The sequence below is a fragment of the Purpureocillium lilacinum genome, assembly GCF_023168085.1.
Source record: "Purpureocillium lilacinum CBS 284.36 DNA, scaffold_2, whole genome shotgun sequence".
Taxonomy (NCBI): Eukaryota; Fungi; Ascomycota; class Sordariomycetes; order Hypocreales; family Ophiocordycipitaceae; genus Purpureocillium; species Purpureocillium lilacinum.
The window spans coordinates 1,873,745-1,891,888 of record NW_027072112.1 but is presented as its reverse complement, the minus strand read 5'-3'; the positions used below and the strand labels follow the sequence as shown (position 1 = coordinate 1,891,888).

Genomic DNA, 18,144 nt, shown 5'->3' with positions numbered 1-18,144 from the left:
CCATGCGTCGAAAAGTGTCCATCCTGCATCGAATCGTCCACCCGACCATTTTAGCCCCAGGCGATCTCGCCGACCCGGGCAGAGGGGCATTGGGTGGTATCCACGACTTCCGTGCGTCATGGAATCCCCGAGCTTTGCCGAGGAGACCTTCGGCAACCTTGCGGCGGCCGTCTCAGTGCAGCCCCTCGTGAGCCCAAGGCTCCATCTAATCTGATGATCAGATAAGATGAGCATGTGGTTACGTTTCGCCTGCCTCGCAACTGGAGCAACGAGGGGTCTGGGCCTCCACGGCGCCGTCGCCTCTCCACCTCGGCCTCGGTTCCAGCATCCTGAAAGAGCACAAGACAGCGAGGAGAAAATTTTTATCAGATCAAAAGGTGGCGCCAAAGAGTGGGATGGCGCGGACAGGGTATCAGACGCGTCGAGTACTCGGTACAAGTACGTCACGGCGGCGAAGGAAGACGCATCTCTGGGGCGTGGTGGCTGCTCGACTACTGCATTGGCGGCGGAGACGACCGTCTTCTTGTCCAGGGCCAAGCAAGGAACGGTCGTCTCGGGGCTGTCGAATGTGGCCCTCCACCAATACGCGGCGGGCGCCACTTGGTGCGGCAATTGTTGGACCCTTGCTTTCGCCGGATGCTCACCAGCAGCATAGCTGGCCGTGGAGGCAATGGCGGGCGGCGATGGATCTCGGCACTGGCCCTCCGCCGGTTATGTTGCCATTAAGCGCGTGCAAAGTGCCTGGAAGTGGATTCGTCGGGGCCCCGACGCATGAGGCGGCCGACACCGCTTCGCCCATGCATGACGATGAGATGCGTTTACGTGGGTTCGGGTGGACCTGCAGTTGCGCGTGAGAAGGCGAGTGGGTGACATTGAAGAGAGGAGACCGAGGATGATGGAGGGGCACAATTTACAAAGTACGAGCACTACGGAGGAGCTCGAGGGGCAACCGCCTTGTGCAACGCCGCACGGCAGGAGCAGGAGGGCTGCGCTTGCCTGCTTTTACCATGCGCATGTGCGTCATTCGCACCTGCCGCCAAGTCAGACTCGGTTGCACCCCAGCACAGTACAGTGTCTTAATTAAGACTTACACCATTTTCGTCCACGCGCGTCTCCAACAACAACTACAAGCTGGCCCCTGTCTGGCTTCAGCACTCTTGATCAACCCACGACCGTCCTCGGCTGTTTTGTCCCTCGCCACCGCCCGCCGTCGACCTGGACTCGACTCGACTCGCTCAGAAGAGTTATCAGATCCGCGACCCCGCCCCGGCGTTGCACCCAACGGACCCACAAATGATGCAAGCCATGGCGCCCTCCACATGGTCCGGCGCCATCTTGCGCTCTCGCATTATCTGATCCAGGAACTCCAATGTTCCTCCAATGTACCCTCGGGTCGCCATGCTCTGATTCGCCCATGACCCCGGTCCAAGCCCGCCCATGGGACATCGCGTTGTTACACGCACCCCTCGGCTTGAATATGGAGGGGCACTCTTTCATCATGACCCGAGCTGGGCGTTGTCGACAGGAGAGCTCTGCGGGAGCTCAGGTGCGCGACGCGCGAGGATGGGTACGGGCCAGAGTAGAAGCAGTGAACAGGAGTTGTCAACTGGGAAGCGATCCTGGCTCGGTTCATACCTCGATTTACTTCACGTACGGCAGACGCTAGCAACGCAACTCATCGTTGGCTTAGGAACACATGCCATCTGCTCGACCCTTGGCTTAGATCGGCGTCGGTGCCAGCTTGCCTGCAACAATCCTCAAGATGCCTTCAGTCGATGAGGCAGCCGATGCTGGCATCGATGTCCAGCCCAGCCCAGCCGCCGATGTCCCCGAGCCGGCCAGCCAGTCTCCGAAACAACGTAACGGAGCTGCATTTGTCCTCGACGACAACCTTGAAACGATATGGAGATGGAACGAGGTTGTACCGCCCCGCATATCAACTTGCATGCACGACCTTTTCTGCGAAATCGCCGAGACGCAACCCGACGCCGTGGCGGTCCAGTCCTGGGATGGAAGTCTCACGTACAAGGAGCTTGACAAGCTATCATCCAAGCTTGCGCGACAACTGAGACAAAGGGGTGTTGACATTGGGACTCAGGTGCCGTTATGCTTCGAAAAGTCAAAGTGGGCAGTCGTGTCGCTGCTCGGCGTCATGAAAGCAGGCGCGACGTTCTCCCTGACTGATCCCAGTCAGCCAGAAGCCAGACTCCAAACGATCGTTGAGCAAACAGACGCTCAGCTTGTCGTAACCTCGGTGCTCCAGAGCGAGCTCGGAAGAAGGATATGTGGAAGGGGTCAGGTTTTGGCGGTTTCGCAGGACTATTTCGACCATAGCCCCGACTTTCAAGACGAAGCGCTCCCGCAGGTGCCCGCAGCAACGCCCATGTACATCATCTTTACGTCCGGGAGCACGGGCAAACCGAAGGGTGTCGTCATCTCCCACGAGAACTACACAAGCGGCGCCATCCCCCGCGCTGAGGCTGTGGGCTACAAGAGCAGCTCCCGCGTCTTTGACTTTCCATCTTACGCCTTCGACGTGAGCATCGACTGCATGCTTTGCACACTGGCGACTGGCGGTAGGATCTGCGTCCCTTCGGAATCGGATAGGATGAACGACTTGAGCGGCGCGATACGAAAGAGCCAGGCCAACATGGTACACATGACTCCGTCAGTCGCCAGAGTCCTGGACTCGGACATTATACCCTCCCTAGAGGTCCTGGGTCTAGGAGGAGAAGCAGTATCGGCGAGCGATGCTGCCGCTTGGGGGAAAACAACCAGCCTGGTCATCGCGTATGGTCCGTCGGAGTGTACGGTTGGCTGCACCATCAACAACACGGTTGGCGTTTCAACTGGTATTGGCAAGGGCGTCGGCGGATCAACCTGGATTACAGATCCCGATAACCACGATATCCTCATGCCCGTTGGAGAGGTCGGCGAGCTCCTGGTCGAAGGGCCAGTGGTGGGAGTGGGCTACTTGGGCGAACCAGAGAAGACGTCAGAAGTCTTTATTGAGGACCCAGCCTGGTTGACTCGTGGCTACGGCTCGTTCCCGGGCCGTCGGGGCCGCCTCTACAAGACGGGTGACTTGGTCCGCTATGAGGCTAACAGGCTGGGATCCATAGAGTTTGTTGGAAGGAAGGATCAGCAAGTGAAGCTCCGAGGGCAGCGAGTTGAACTAACCGAAGTCGAGCATCACCTACAAAGCTGCCTTCCTGCCGGAGTCAAGGTCACCGCAGAGGTCATCAAGCCCGAGAATGGCTCCCCAACTTTAGTCGCTTTCCTATCTGAACCTTCAACATCCATCACTGGGTCATCAGGCGATTTGTTGACAGAGCCGTCGCCGGACCTGGCAGTTGCGCTGGCCACCATCGATACTGCAATGGGCGCGCGAGTTCCGAGATACATGGTTCCGGCAGTGTTCGTTACTCTCAACACCATGCCGTCTTTGGTCTCTGGAAAAACAGATCGCAAGAGACTGCGGGAGATTGGTGTGGCTTTGCCACGAGAACGGCTTGCCGGTGCTGGTGCTGGAGAGAGCCTAGAAGAGGATCCTCACACAGAGCAAGAAAGGCTGCTCCAGCGAACTTGGTACAAAGTCCTCGGCCAAGACACAAGGGTTTACCGAAACAGTAACTTTTTTGCCGTGGGAGGTGACTCGCTGCGAGCTATGAGGCTCGTCGCAGCTGCTCGAGACGAAGGCCTGTCCATCACTGTCGCAGACATCTTCACAAACCCTTCCTTGGACATGATGGCGGCCCGCAGCAAAAACACCTCGGCCGCTTCTGAGGATCACGTTCCTCCGTTCTCGATGCTGGAGCCAGACTGGGATGTCATTCAGGCCAAACAGGAGGTGGCCAGTCTCTGTCACGTCGATCAAGATTTGGTCGATGACATCTACTCCTGCACGCCTTTGCAGGAGGCATTGATGGCTCTGTCAGCCAAAGTGAAAGAAGCCTACGTCGCGCAGAGAGTTGTGAAGCTGGCAGATGCTGCGACGGCAGACAGATTGATCGCGGCATTCGATACAGCCCAGCAGAATTGCCCAATTCTCCGCACACGGATTGTCCAAGTGCGTGGTCGAGGGCTCGTCCAAGCAGTCATCAAAGGGAAGCTTGATTGCTACTACGGATCCAACTTGACCGAGTATCTAGTCTCGGATCGTGACAATGATATGGACCTCGGAAAGCCGCTTGTTCGCTATGCTGTCATTAACGACAGCGTCACAGGCAACGTCAGTTTCGTGTTGACGATGCACCACGCATTGTACGACGGATGGGCAATGCCGCTGGTCGTCGAGCGCGTGAACAAGGCGTACCAGAACGAGACTCTGCATCGCCCGGCCGACTTCAAGCATTTCATCAAATACCTCAGCAGCGTCGACAGGGCGGATTCGGAGTCCTACTGGCGCGAACAGCTTGAGGGCGCCAACGGCCCGCAGTTCCCAGCACTTCCATTTCAGGGGTACCAGACAAAGGCCGATTCTCTGCTCGAAGTTTATGTGCCTTTGGAAAATCTCCCAGCTTCCAACGCCACCGTTGCCACCGTGATCCGGGCGGCGTGGGCCCTCGTCGTCTCTCAGTATATCAACAGCGACGATGTCATTTTTGGAGAGACGCTGACCGGACGCAATGCTCCCATTATTGGAGCCGAGGAGATTGAAGGGCCCATGATTACAACTGTTCCTGTTCGCGTTCAAGCGGACAAGGAGGTGCCCGTGGCGGAATACCTTCAGTCCATTCAGGAGCAGACCGTCGCTCAGATACCGCACGAGCACTTTGGGTTGCAGTACATCCGCAGACTCAGCCCTGACGCCCTGGAAGCGTGTGAGCTACGAACAGGGCTAGTCTTGCATCCCAGCACGGAGGGAGAGCCGTCCCAGGATACGGATCTCCCTGCGAACAGACTGGTCCCCGCTGGCGACGCTGAGGCAGCGCAAGAGGCTCTCAAATTCAACACTTATGCGCTGATGCTGGTTTGCTCCATCGACCCTAAAGGTTTCCTAGTCATGGCCAGCTTTGACTCCAACACAGTAACGTCACCGCTTATGGAGAAGGTTCTGAGCCAATTCAAGACGGTCGTCCAGGCACTCTGTTCCGAGCCAAGTAGGCGACTTGGTGCCGTTTGGAGCCTCACCGATGACGACTATTCCGAGATCAAGTCTCAAGTTGCCGCCACAACGAACACCGCCGTATTTGGCCAATATCCCGGAGCACTGGCAGCGTATCTTGTCAACTCGCAGGCTCAAGATCAACTCGTGCCAGTGGGCGGCGTGGGAGAGCTGATTGTGCAGAGCACGTCCGAGCTCGACCTTCCCATTCTTTCAGATCCGTCCTGGACGGGCAAGGTTGGGGCCAACCCAGCCGAAGGGAAGTTCTACAAGACGAGCAAGCTTGCCAAATATAGCGATGGTCAGCTCCAACTCGTCAAGGTTCACGTTTCGAGTGTCAGCGGCCTCAACTCCAGCCAACAGCCCGTGAAGCGGGTATCAGCGACGTCTCGCCGTCAAAAGAAGCTGAGAAGCCTCTGGAGCCGGGTACTACGCATCAGCGAGGAGGAGATTGGCCTCAACGACAACTTCTTCCTCCTGGGCGGCGACTCCATCACGGCCATGAAGCTGGTGTCTGAGGCACGCTCAGAGGGCATCAAGCTCACCGTCATGCAAATGTTTCAAAAGCGGTCTCTATACGACATGGCAAGCATCATGGAGGAAGACGTTGCTTCAACCCAGGTAACTGAGGGTGTTGCTCCGTTCTCCCTGCTGGATGTTCCAGATGTCGCAGAGTTCGTGGAAACTGTGGTCAGGCCGCAGCTGGCAGACCAAAGTTGGCAGGTGTCCAATGTCCTGCCGACCCGACCCCTTCAGCAGGTTGCTGTCAAGGGTACCACGCAAATGCCCAAGTTCTCTACGCGTTACGAGCTCATGTACTTTGATGCCGCTATTGACAGGGCTCGTCTCGCAAAGGCATGCGATGAGCTCGTGTCGCGGAATGAAATTCTCAGAACGGCTTTCGTTGAGCATGCCGGACAGGGGTACGGCGTGGTCATCGAGGACATGCGTTGCCCTTTCGTCGAGTATGCTACTGATGTGGACGTTGAGGCGTTCTCGAAGCAGCTTTGCCAGCTCGACGTCTTGACCAGCATACCGCTCGGCTCGTGCTTTGTCAAGTGGTTCCTCGTCGAGTCGATTGCCGGGCAGTCCTGCCTCATCTTCCGAATCTCGCATGCGCAATACGACGAGATCTGCCTACCTATTCTCTTGAAGCAGCTCTCGGCGTTGTACGAGAACGCACCCGTCCCAGCGTCGATTCCGTTCTCGTCATACGTGGGCCACGTTGTAAGCCGCAGCGTTCCCGCAAGTATTCCGTACTGGCGCGATCTCCTCGCCGGCTCGGCCATGACCATCCTCAAGCCTGATGTCCGCGTGGAAAAGACGAACCACTTTGCCATTCAAAAGTCGGTCGACATCTCGTCCCGGCCCCGCGACGTCACCGTTGCGACGCTCCCTACGGCGGCGTGGGCTCTGTGCCTCGCCCGGCGCCTGGGTTTGAAAGACGTGGTCTTCGGCGAGGTCGTCAGCGGGCGCAACATCGACTTCCCCAACGCCGACGCCGTCACCGGGCCGTGCTGGCAGTATGTCCCCGTGCGCGTGCGCTTCGAGCCCAGCTGGACCGTCGCCGACCTCCTGGCGCACATCCAGCACCAGCACGTCGCGTCCTCGGCGCACGAAGGCGTCGGCCTCAGCGAGATCATGGCCCAGTGCACCGACTGGGACCCGTCCACGACGCCCGACTGGTTCGACTCGGTCGTACACCAGGACGTCGCCCACGTCGAGACCCTGCCGTTCGCCGCCGCCAGCGGCCGCATGGAGACGGTGTACCCGCACGAGGAGCCCCTCCGCGAGTGGAAGATCCAGGCCTTTATCGACGGCGGCAGCATGACGCTCGAGATTGTCACGGTCGAGAGCTGGGCCGAGTACGCGAGGGGCCTCCTCGACGAGCTTGCCGATGTGGCGGCCTTTTTGGTTGGGGAGCCGCAGGGAGCCTTGTTCTAGGGGTCCCGTCATCGTCCTGCGGGTGGTGGCCCGGCGGCAGTTATTACCAGATTGTAACTTGTGTGCAGAGTTGGACGCTTCAGACTTTCTCCTAGCCCATAGAGTAGCAAAATATTGTTGTTTCTTTTTTCAGAAAGGATTCTGCCTTCTCTATATCGGTTTCGTAAGTTCACAGTCGCCTGTGCGTTCCCTAGCCCCAGAATGGGTCGCGGCATAAACATCAGATCTGCGAAGGTCTGTATTTCGTCTCCCAGGACAGCATCACAGTCCCCTTGTAGCACGTATGGATGAGGGACGACGAACTCCTTACCTGTCAAGTCTCCCATAAAGGATAGACACTCAACCCTTTCGTCAAAATGCGCTTGAATCCATTACACCGATAATGCTAGGCAGCCTCTCTTTCGCCACTCGCGCTGGGGTATATGCAAATCAAGAACCCGGACCCGGCTATCCCTTCGTCTGAAACCGATGCGTCGTGCTCGCCCATGCTAATCGCACCTCAACGCCCGTTGCCAACCATGCCCATCCATGTCACAAATGTCATGCTTTGCCACATTACTTTGCCATTACACCCTGTTGGTCTTCTCCACGTTGTCGTGGTTCCCTGAGCTGACGTTGAATCCCAAGGCCCTCTGAAGGCTTCGACGGATTCCCTTACCAGTCCGTGAGTCCTCGTCCTTGTTGTCCTTCTCGCGGCCCAAAATGCCAAAGCTCATCCGCCTGGCGGCTTTGACGCCGCTGTCGTTGCCAGCCGCCGGGGCCTTCTTCTTCTTACGCGCGGCGGCGATTGGGTCGGGCGCAGACGGCTTGGGAGGCCATTCTCCGTCGCGCTTCCACCCGACCACGCAGGAACGCAGCATGTCAGACAGGTTGACGGGGCATGCGGGCTGGAGGTTGTTAAGAATGACCTTGTCGTAGAGGCTCATGTAGACGTTTGGGGAGATGCAGGCGCGCAGCGGATTGTTGGGGGGCAGCAGCGGCTGGCCGATCGGCAGCAACGTCTCGACGGGGTATAGCTTGGCGGCCGCCATGTCTGAGACAGACGAGCCCTGTGTTCGGTGCCTTCTCAATTCCTTGTCACTGGCATCCCTGGCCACGGACGAGGTGTCGGATATGGTACCAGACCCCTCGACGCTCGTCGCGGCCGCACTAGGGACGGAACTGGGCGGAGATCCGGACATGGAGTGGCGGAAGAAGAACCGCCGAGGCGAGCGCGGAGACGTGGGCGGAGGACTTGCAGGTTTGCTTCGTACCCTGACGGTCTTCGCGCTCGTCCAGGCATTGCGGCGAGCCTCGAAGCAGGCCAAGCCTTTATTCCACTGCATCTCCTCACGCAGTGCCCTGCGCCGGCGGGCACGCTTATCGAGCGCAGAGGAGGTCGCGGCCGATTGAATCGAGTCGGTGCCATCGAAGCGCAAATGGGCGGACGATGCGGGAGCTTCATCTTCGGAGAGGTCCGATGTCCACTCCATGCGAGGGCGATAGTGAACTGCATCCTCCGAGACAACGCTGTAAAGCGACTTGGCGTCGTCGTCCTCGTCGTCTACATGGCCATCGTCGGAGGGCGGCGCTTCAAGCTCAGAGCCTTCGTCCACTTGATAACCGTCATCGTCACGGGTCTCGTCCTGGACCGGCACGTGTGCTCCACTGCTGGCACCATCTGTTTGCGTGCCTGTCTGGCCAACGTCCCCTTCAATGATGCCGCCATCAGGGGGCACCACGCTGGATGCGTGAGGACGCGGCGGCCACGTGAACTGCCAGTCTGTCTTGACCTTGTCCGACAAGTAGCGCTTGATTGCCTCCTTTTGCTTTGACTTGTCCTTGCTCAAGAGATCGGCGTACTCGGGGGCAACCCAGTCTGGCGTAGCTGTAGGTGGTGGTGTCGGGAGTTGGGGGTGGTGATGGCGGAGCTTAGCCAAAGGGGAGCGAGGGCTCTTGTAGAAGTCGGAGAAGATCATGGCGGGCGAGGCACCGTGCTTGTGATCCGTGGGGTGATGGGCGTGTACTGGTGCAGATCCGTCCCGAGCCGCGATCCGCTGTGGCTGCCCGGGAGCGGGCTCTTTGTCCTGGGCGGCGTCTGGGGAAGCAAGGTTGTCAGTAAGAATAGGAGGCGGGCATGAGCACAGATGCGCGGCTACAACGCATGCGTTTTGTCCAGATGGTTTGGAGAGTATGCCGCCGCCGCGATCAGGTGAAGCGAGGGAAAGTGTACAAAGCCACGGGCAAGGCAGGGTGCCCGTTGGCGAGAGCAGACGGGTCAGGTGTAACTATTGTGGGAATGATGTGATGCAGTCGCGAGGCGTTGACCGCACAAGGCGCTTGGCTTGGCCTTGGGACGGCCGAGTGCCCAGTCGGCGGCTTTGCGGCGCAGATGCGGTGCCGACCTGCCGTGTCGCGCGTCTGCAGGCGGCGCAAGCGCCTACAACAGCGGCACGGCTGGATCTGGCTGGCAGGTGAGGAGGTGCTCGGGGAGGCACCGGGGGGATCGGTGAGCGCGTGAGGCGCGGGCGAAAGAGAGGGGTGAAAGGTGTGAGAGAGGGAGAGGCGAGAGAGAAGCGGCTGGTGATGATGAGGCAGGCAGGGAGCAGGTGGACGGACGCGGGGCGGCAAGGCAGGAAGGACAGGAGCGCTTGCTCGCTCGGAACGGGCAGACGTGAAATGAGGAAGCTGCGGTGCGACGCTGCCACGGAGGTTTGCCAACAAGGCGGTGTTGACTGTTTGAGCGCTCCGTGTGCAGGTACTTTGGTCTCGGTGCAGCATCACAATCGCCCGGAGGTACTGCAGAGTATAACAGGTAGTGAACGAGACAATGCCTGCCCATGCAAGTCCTCGGTTCGCAAGGCGCAGAGAGACGGAGGGAGGCACGATGCGCGACAGGTCCGTCGCCAATCATGCTGCCGTCTCCCGCCGCCAGAGCCGGGCCGATGATGCGTGACCGGCGGGACGGCGAGGAATGCAGCGCGGCGGCTGCGCTGCGGGACGACGTCGACGATGCAGAGGTGGAGGAGAGCCGCAAGTGCAGCAGCTCAAGCAAGACACATGCGACAGGGCAGATCAGGACAGGAACTTACCGTGACTCTGGGCCGCACCGGGCGGAACGTGTCTCGTCGATGGCTTGTCGTTGCCGTCGTGCTCGCTGCCGTTGGCGGTGCCAGCCGTTGCGTCGTCGAGGGAAGCCGCGGCGCGAGGCATACAAGTAGGGTCGTGGAGTAGGCGGTCGTGGTTGGGATCGCCGTCGGTGGCCGGCCCGCCGCTCACAGTCGTCGGCTGAATGGGAGGACTCGCAGAGCTTCGTGTTGCTAGACCCGGACCCGGACCTGGACCTGGACCTGCTGTCCGTCGCCCTCGGGGGTCACTCGTGGCGGCGGTGGCGGCAGCAGTAGCAGCAGTATTGGTAGTTGCGGTGGCGACGACGTCGGCAGTCACGTCGACGACGGCGGCTGCGACATCGTCATATAGTCGTATGGAGCCCGCGTCGTTGGCCGCCATGACGGGCCAGCAGCCATTAGCGGCGGCGGGGGTTGGCGTCGGCGGCGGCGGAGGCGACGACGGGGGACCTGGCATGGGAGGATGGGCTGGCTGGGCTGGATCGTCTGTGTGTCGGCGTGAGTGTGGTGAGGCGGGTGTGTGTGTGCGTGTGTGTGTGAGGTGTGGTGTGAGCGTGGTGTGTGTGTGACTCTGCGCTGCGTCTTGCGTCTCCGGAGCCCGATTTGCTTGTGCGCTGCGCTGCGTTGCGTTGCGTCGCGCTGCGTTTCCGAGCGTGCGTTGCGTGCGTTGTGGTGCTGCGCGAGGCCGTTTGTTCGTTTCGTTGGACTCTTGAGTTTGGGCTTGTCGGGTTTGACGACAAGGTTCCATGGGTCGGATCGGGAGCTTCCAAGGCTCCAGCCGCCTGCCACTCACTGGGTTTGGCCGCTGGCCCCTTCCCGATACGGAGTACCTACCGTTAGGTACTGTAGGCAGGCACTGGCAAAAATATTACATTGCAATGACTGACTTGTTTCTCCGGACCTACGCGCCCCGCAAGGCACCACCGGCCTTCGTCAGATCAAGGTGCAAAAGTAAGGTAATGCACCAAGCTAGGTTTTTTTTCCCTCCCCTTAGCTCTGCAGGTTCTGCGCTGCAGCTGCCTGATCCTGGGACGCCGGCGGCGCCGCACGCAGCAGGCCGTGGCCCTGCCGAGTCGGACGACCCAGCCGGAAGGTGGGCGGGCGTGTGGGGTGGGCGCCGCTATGCTGGAAGCGTCTGTTAGGTTAGTTAGCACTGGGAGGAGGAGGAGCTTGCCCATCAGCTGCGCGCCTGCTTTTTTCCCTGCCCTTTCTCTCTGTCTCCACTAGCTGTTTGTCGGTGTGTCCGTCTCCCTCTCTTGTTCTGGCAGACAAATCACCCTTGGGACACCGCGCGAATGGCGCGGCTATCTCTGCTGCTGGAGCGCAACATACGCTGTTCGTACCACTGTCGCTAGCAGTGGCAAGCGACCGCCCATCGCACCAGCAGCCCGTCCGAGTGCAGTGAGGTGGGGTGATGGGTGGAGTCAGGCGGCTGCAGACCTGAGCCCATTGCCCGCCTGGCCCTTCGATGAACAAACACTTGCGTAGCTGCACTGGCTGATGTCCGTCCGTCCAGCCACGGGCCGCCAGATGGTCGTGTGACTGAGTGACCCTGGCATCCTGGCACCCAGCAAGGGCCCCCGGTTGCTGCTGCTGCTGCTGCTGCTGATGCTGCTGCCGCCGCTGTGAACCCCTTCTTCTTCTTCTTCCATCAATGGGTGGCTGTCTCTGCCCGCGCGTGCAGGGGGGGTAGAGCTCCGTTGGAGAGACACACACATCGAGCCAGAGCTTTCCCCGCGCGCCACTGATGATGGGCGTCAATGGTCACTGGTCAATGGCGGCCCGTGGCGGACCATCGTGCATGCCCGCGTGCAAACGCTCGCCTCGCCTCGCTCCAACGCTGGCATGGCCGCACCATGGTGCGGCTGCTGCTTCGCGCACCACCCCCCTCGGCTTGCGCTTGCCGGGTGCTGTTTTGGCTACTTACCTACTAACGACGTGCCGCGAGAGAGCTCCCTCCATTCGCCCAATCGTGCGGGGAAGGCACACTGCGCGCGCATTGCGACTCCTGATCCTGTCGCCGTGCCGGACGCGAGACATCGCGGCGCCCAAACGACGCGAACAGGCGAGTGACTGTCCGCCGCGTATGGCGCCCTCCCGGTGCCGTACAGCCCGACCCATCGCCCAGGGGACAAGGCCTCTTTGTCCCGGCGGGGACTTGTTGCCCGCATGTCCATCTGGTGTCTGCCTGCTGGCGCGGAGATGCCTCGTTCACGATGGTTCTCGCTTCCGTTGGCTTTCACGGCCAGCCATTCGTCCATCCGCCTCGCGTCACATCAACACCTCCCGCATACAGTACAACTAATGGTGGCCTACCCTGAAGAGCCCCTGGTGCGCATCTACACGTACACATCTCACCTCGTGCATGCCCAAAGAGACACCGCTCCCACGCGCGAACACATCGCAGCGGTTCGCGCGCTTGCCCAGACATGCAGCGACAGACGCCTTTAAACAGCTAAGCTACTGCATCGGCAGTCCGTGCAGGGATGCACAAGGTGGTTCCCTTCCTGCCTGCCTCGTGCCCAATGCACCACCCGGCGACTGCCGGGTGCATCCTCGGGCACAGCACACCTGGGTTGGGTGCCAAATGCTACCGAGTCCACGTACATGCCATGCGGGGTGAGGCAAGCTGCCTCGGAGATCATCCTCTTGGCGTCTCCAAAACCAACCGGAGACACAGGCTGGTGCATTCACCACTTGTTAGTTGATGCTGTTGCGGTTCAAGCCCGTTTGCATCCTACCGCTTAAAGCTTCCGTACAAACGTCAAGGCATCTGTGGCATAGAAACCAACTGACCTTCCGTTGCACATCCAGGCAACGCGGATATGTTTCATATGGACACTGGCGTCCATCCAGCCATGTGGTGTCAGTGCTTCGAGCTACGTAGAGGGCCACAGGATATAGATTACTCAGACCCGGCACGGTCAGGTCGACGAGACCATGAACAGCCATAAGCGACTGGAAGATGTCGTTCGCGGACGCTGCCAGCGGGATCTGGTAGTTGTCGCTCGGCCGTTGAGCCCGTCCGCCTTCCTCATGCTAGCTCAAGCGCGAGTGCAATCTGATGGGGGCTTCTATTGGATTCGTAAGAATCAAGGCCTTGCCTCATAGCTCGTGACGAAAGGATACACCCACGATGTTGGCCATTGGCAATTGCCGCAGACGGGCCATCCTTGATTTTTAAACGTCACGGCTACATTCCCTCAACGAGACCGCACCTGCACAAAGCAAGCCGGCCCACGACAAGCATAAAGACACTCTGTTGTCGAATCCTGTTGTCGAAGTCTAGCCATGGCCAAAAACTAATGATACACGCGGGAAGATGCCTTGCGGCTGCGCTCAGGCGACCTCCTCCACCATCTTGCCCGATGCAAGTCCACCGCCAGCCTTGGCAAACACCCGGCCCGCTGGCCCCGTGACAATATCCTCGGGGACGGACACGCTGACGCCGCTCTTGGAGCTGACCCAGCGGATGAACAGGGGGTCCGCCTTTGGCTGGTCGTCCTCGGGCGTGGCACCGCGTGCGGCGGCGGCCTTGCGGTTGATCTTGGGGGCTTGCTTCTTGAGGAGTTTGTTGATGGTTTCCATCTGTCGATGCTGGTTAGACGATGTGCCTTGTGTGCGCCAATAGAGGGGGTGGGAGGACGGGGAAAGGGTTCAGCCTGACGTACCTTGACTTCCTCGGTTCTCTTCTCACTAAGATTCCGTCGCCGGCGGGCCATCTCCTGCCGGCGCATCGAGAGTTCCTCGGCCGTGAATACCTTCTTGGCTTGAACCTCTGCATCGGGCGTGTCAGTCTTGCTGCACAATGGCAGTGAACGAGGCTCATCTTACCGTCGGAGAGCTTCATGTACTCCTGAGGCTCCTCCTCAAAACGTGCCCGCTGCCGTTTGGTCATCTTACCGAGGTCGGGGGTGGCGGCCCGGCTCCCATCCTCGTCACTGTCGAGTTCCGCAGCTGGGGCTCCCCCCTCTCCTAGCTCTTCCTCCTCGACCTCGTCCTCCTCGTCTTCCTCGCCGGCCACCTCAATTTCCTCGCCCTCGGCGTCCTCGTCGTCGTCGGCCATTGTCTCGTCTGCGAAGCCCAGGGTCTGGTCGCCGCCGTCGCTCTCGCCAGGGTCGCTGAGCTCCTCGTCGTCATCGTCTTCCTCGTCCTCCTCATCCTCTTCGTCGGCCACAATCTTGGATGCAGCTGCGCGAGCGGCGGGGCGGGTTGACGACGAGTGCGAGACCCGGATGGTGGGAGCGGTGCGGACGCCCATGTCTATGTCGCCATCTGCATCCTCTCCCTCGGCGTCCTCCTCGCCTTCGGCATCGACGTCTTCGCCCTCGGCGTCGACTTCCATCTCCTCGCCTTCAGCGTCTTCGTCCACGTCATCATCATCTTCCTCGGCGTCGTCAATCTCCGCCTCCTCTTCCTCCTCTTCGTCATCGTCTGGGCTGGAGTCGATCACATAATTCTTACGGCCCCCGCGATTCCGGGTGCCCGTCACGATTTCGCCACCCTCAAACTTCTCGGCGCGGCGAGAGGAAGCGCCGCGGGCGGCCTGTCGCGACCTGGATGCCGACGTCTTCACGTTGACGCTGATGTTAGAGTCGTCAGGCGAGGACGGGGCATCGCGCAGGGCGGAGGCGCCCGAGGTGCGGCCCGATCTCCGCGAGGACATGGTGCCTCGATCAATCTTGTCAGATGCGTCAGCCCATCTGGCGTGTACGGAAATAGACTCATTCGCCCTGGTGGCGGCCGAGCGGCGCGGTCGCGACGCCATGCTGAGGGGCCAAGGCGCTGGGCTGGAGGTGCTGCGGTTCCGCGCTGGCGGTCCCAGACCAGAGAGGGATGGATGCAGGGAAATAAGGGGCGGGTGCGGTGCCGGTGGTGAGGTGAGGTGAGGGCAGGCTAGGCTAGGCGTCTCCGTCGTCGTCGTCGTCGTCGTCGTTCCGCGGAGGCAGGAGCTGCGGCTCGTTTGTCATGCGGGTTGGTGAGACGAGGTTGAGTTAAGCTCGGGGCGTCAGGGCAAGGGGCCCTTTGGGGCCCTTTGGAGCGCTTGGGAGTGAGGCGGCGCTGTCGTTGCAGCAAAAGACTCAAGATCATTGGTCGCCTGCGACGAGATCCAAGGCAACACGTGTGGACGTTGCACAACCGCAGGCGGTCAAAATGCATCTGCGCCGTCCAACGACGCCCGCCGCCTTCGCCTCCCGGCTCGTCTCATCTCAACTCAACTCAACTCATCTCATCCAACCCGCCACTTGTGCGCGCGCGCAGCAACCCCCGTACGCCAGACAGACGGACGGGACGCCAACCATGGCCAAGCCAACAACGGGGACGCATGCAGCGAGCGCGCAAGCAAATGAAACGCACCGACCGCTCTGCGCGACGGAGACGATGACGCCAGCGACCGCCATCCGGGGTTGAGGGCAGCCGATCACGACGAGCGCGCGCAACGTGAAGCAATGCCGCCGCGAGCGCGGCGCAGGGAGCGGTGGCTTACCTGTAAGCGGGCCAGCGACGAGTTTTTCAACTGCGTATCGCGGGTCACCGTGGCCGGGCTTGCGACGACGGCTGGCGGCGGCGGCAGCAGGGTGCTGCTCGACCAGGTTGAATGGAGCGGTTAAAGAGCCGCCGCGGGTCTGGGCTGCGTTCGCGCGCGCGCCCTCCAGTAGTTGGCTCTGCCAGCCGGCACGTCTGTGTCGTGCTTTGGGCGCTGCAGACGGTCTATCCGCGAGAGGCAGTTGGGTTCGACGCCCTCTTTCGCGCGATGCGTTAGCTCTCGACTGAGCTGCAGGCGGCGCTGTGCTTCCGTGTGTGTCTGTCCGGTGAGGATGCTGACCGACCGTCGACAGGGTCACGGGCCAATGGGACAGGATGCTAGGAAAAGCAGATGCGAATTTTGCGGATGCGGGAGGCTCTTGAAGGTCAGGGCAAACGTCGGGGGCGCTCAAGGGAACGGCGGCGATATCAGAGGCTTCACGATGGGCACGGTGACACTTTTGGGGAGGTTCACGTCGTGTCGCGCGGCTGGATCGGGTGCCCTTGGGGCCCACTTTTCCGCTTCAGCGGATTCCGCCGCCCTGGGAGCTTCTGCAAGGGCGCCCGGTGGCCTGGGCCTGCCTGACGGGATCGACTCCATTGCACCACGAAGCACTGCTGCTGCCCTGGAACTGTTAGCACCGGAGGGACACTGCCCAGAGTGTGGCGGCACAGGCACCCGAGTTACACCTCCAGGTTGATGTTGACGACGGCCCCGGTCACAATAGGGTCTTCATCGCCGTCTGCAAGCCAACATGTCGCAAGGTCTCGGCTAGTATATTGAATGCAGGCTGCGTAGTGATGTTAATCGGACTCAAGCTGGGCCCCCTTCGGCTCCACAAGAGTCTGCCCGCCCGCCCGCCATGCCTAGCAGGCCACCCTACCTGGCGCGCCCGTTCCCCAGATTCGGCCGGCTCCTGTGCCGAGGCATGTGGACGCCGCCGAACCTTTGCCGCTTCCCACCCCGTCCCTCCGTCCTCCACGCATCCATCTGCCAGACGTGCTTCCCCCGGATCCTCTCGCACCACAGGCGCATACAGGCAAAAGTCAGTCGACTGATGCCTCGTTATTGATCGCCAGCTGCCATGGCCGCCGACCCCGAAGACCAACAATCGCCCGCGGCGCCGGCCATTCCGTCATGGCAGCGCGACGCCGCCACGGCCGCCTCCGCCGGCGGCGATGATGGTGCGAGCGCCAGTGACAGCGACAGCGGCCAGACGCCGACCGACGCCCAGCAGCCCGAGGACCAGCTGCAAGTCGCCCGCCGCTTCCTCGAGGCCGAGGAGGTGAAGACGGCGTCGCGCGACAAGAAGGCCGAGTTCCTCAAGTCCAAGGGCATCGAGGACGGTGACATCCAGAAGCTCCTCGGCGAGCCGACGACGTCACAGCAGGTTGGCGCACCCACGCTCGACTATACACTCATGGCCGCATATGCTGACACTCTGCTCTTCTAGAAGCACGACGAGAACAACAGTGCGGTCCCCGACGCCCAACACGCACAGCAAGAAGCAACACAGACCCCGTCGTCACTATCGCCCAGCGCCGGCGACCGCCCCCCCGTCGTCACCTACCCCGAATTCCTCACCAAGCCGCAGCGCCCGCCGCCCCTCGTCACTACAAACGGCCTCTTCAACACCCTATATGCCTTCGCCGGCCTCTCCACCCTCCTCTACGGCACGAGCAAATACGTCGTCGGCCCCATGGTCGAGAGCCTGACCGACGCCCGCGCCGACCTCTACGACACCTCCTCCAAGAAGCTCGACGCCCTCGTCGCCAAGCTCGAAAAGACCGTCTCCGTCATTCCCCCGCCCAAGACCGCTGCCGGCGCCGTGTCCGCCGCGGCCGACGAGGACGCGGACGCGAGCGACGCCGAGGACCCTACTGAGATGTTCCACCGCGACATCGGCACCCAGACCACTTCCCTGCCCGCCAGCCCGCTTGCCTCGGCCAAGGCCAAGGACGGCGAGGGTGAGCCCCTGTCGGCGCGCCAGGCCGAGCGCCTGACAACCCTGGCCAAGACGCTGTCTGGCATCAAGGACCAGTTCCGCACACAGAGCGAGGACATGGATGAGATACGAACCCTTCTCGACGTCTTCCGCGACGACCTCGACGGCATGACGTACGGCGGCCAGACCCAATTTGTCGGAGGTTACGACATGTATGGCACGGCCAAGAAGTCGGAGCCCGAGGACGAGATACGCAAGGTGAGGGACAATATCAGGAGGGTCAAGGGCGTGCTGCTGAGCACGAGGAACTTTCCCGGCTCGACTCGGTGAAGACGCCGCCGCAAGTTGAGAGGAGCTTGTACGTTATGGGATGACACGAACATGAACGCCGGTCCGCGCCCCCGGGCCCATTCTGTACATAGATGCTGTTTATTTGACGAAGCGTCCATGGAGTTCCAATCTATCTTGACATGTTGCTATTCCACGACCCCAACTCGTCTTGTCTCCCAATGTC

At 60.9% G+C, this 18,144-nt stretch overlaps 4 protein-coding genes across 4 annotated transcripts; 2 read left to right on the top strand and 2 right to left on the bottom strand.

Moving 5' to 3' along the window:
* Nucleotides 1-1,762: 1,762 nt before the first annotated feature.
* PLICBS_002359 (nonribosomal peptide synthase) lies at nucleotides 1,763-7,051 on the top strand (the record flags this gene model as incomplete). The annotated part of the gene is made up of 1 exon (XM_018322010.2): nucleotides 1,763-7,051. One exon carries the CDS (start codon nucleotides 1,763-1,765, stop codon nucleotides 7,049-7,051), a length of 5,289 nt encoding a protein of 1,762 aa, XP_018179490.2.
* A 566-nt stretch (nucleotides 7,052-7,617) lies between these two features.
* Nucleotides 7,618-10,540, bottom strand: PLICBS_002358 (uncharacterized protein; the record flags this gene model as incomplete). The annotated part of the gene is made up of 2 exons (XM_018322009.2): nucleotides 7,618-9,128; nucleotides 10,123-10,540. The coding sequence occupies 2 exons, from the start codon at nucleotides 10,538-10,540 to the stop codon at nucleotides 7,618-7,620; spliced, it is 1,929 nt and encodes a 642-aa protein (XP_018179489.2).
* A 2,957-nt stretch (nucleotides 10,541-13,497) lies between these two features.
* On the bottom strand, nucleotides 13,498-14,824 carry PLICBS_002357 (uncharacterized protein; the record flags this gene model as incomplete). The annotated part of the gene is made up of 3 exons (XM_018322008.2): nucleotides 13,498-13,746; nucleotides 13,830-13,936; nucleotides 13,993-14,824. 3 exons carry the CDS (start codon nucleotides 14,822-14,824, stop codon nucleotides 13,498-13,500), a joined length of 1,188 nt encoding a protein of 395 aa, XP_018179488.1.
* Nucleotides 14,825-16,769: 1,945 nt separating this feature from the next.
* PLICBS_002356 (uncharacterized protein) lies at nucleotides 16,770-17,960 on the top strand (the record flags this gene model as incomplete). Its single annotated transcript, XM_065600005.1, has 2 exons — nucleotides 16,770-17,075; nucleotides 17,139-17,960. The coding sequence occupies 2 exons, from the start codon at nucleotides 16,770-16,772 to the stop codon at nucleotides 17,958-17,960; spliced, it is 1,128 nt and encodes a 375-aa protein (XP_065456077.1).
* Between the last annotated feature and the right edge of the window lie 184 nt (nucleotides 17,961-18,144).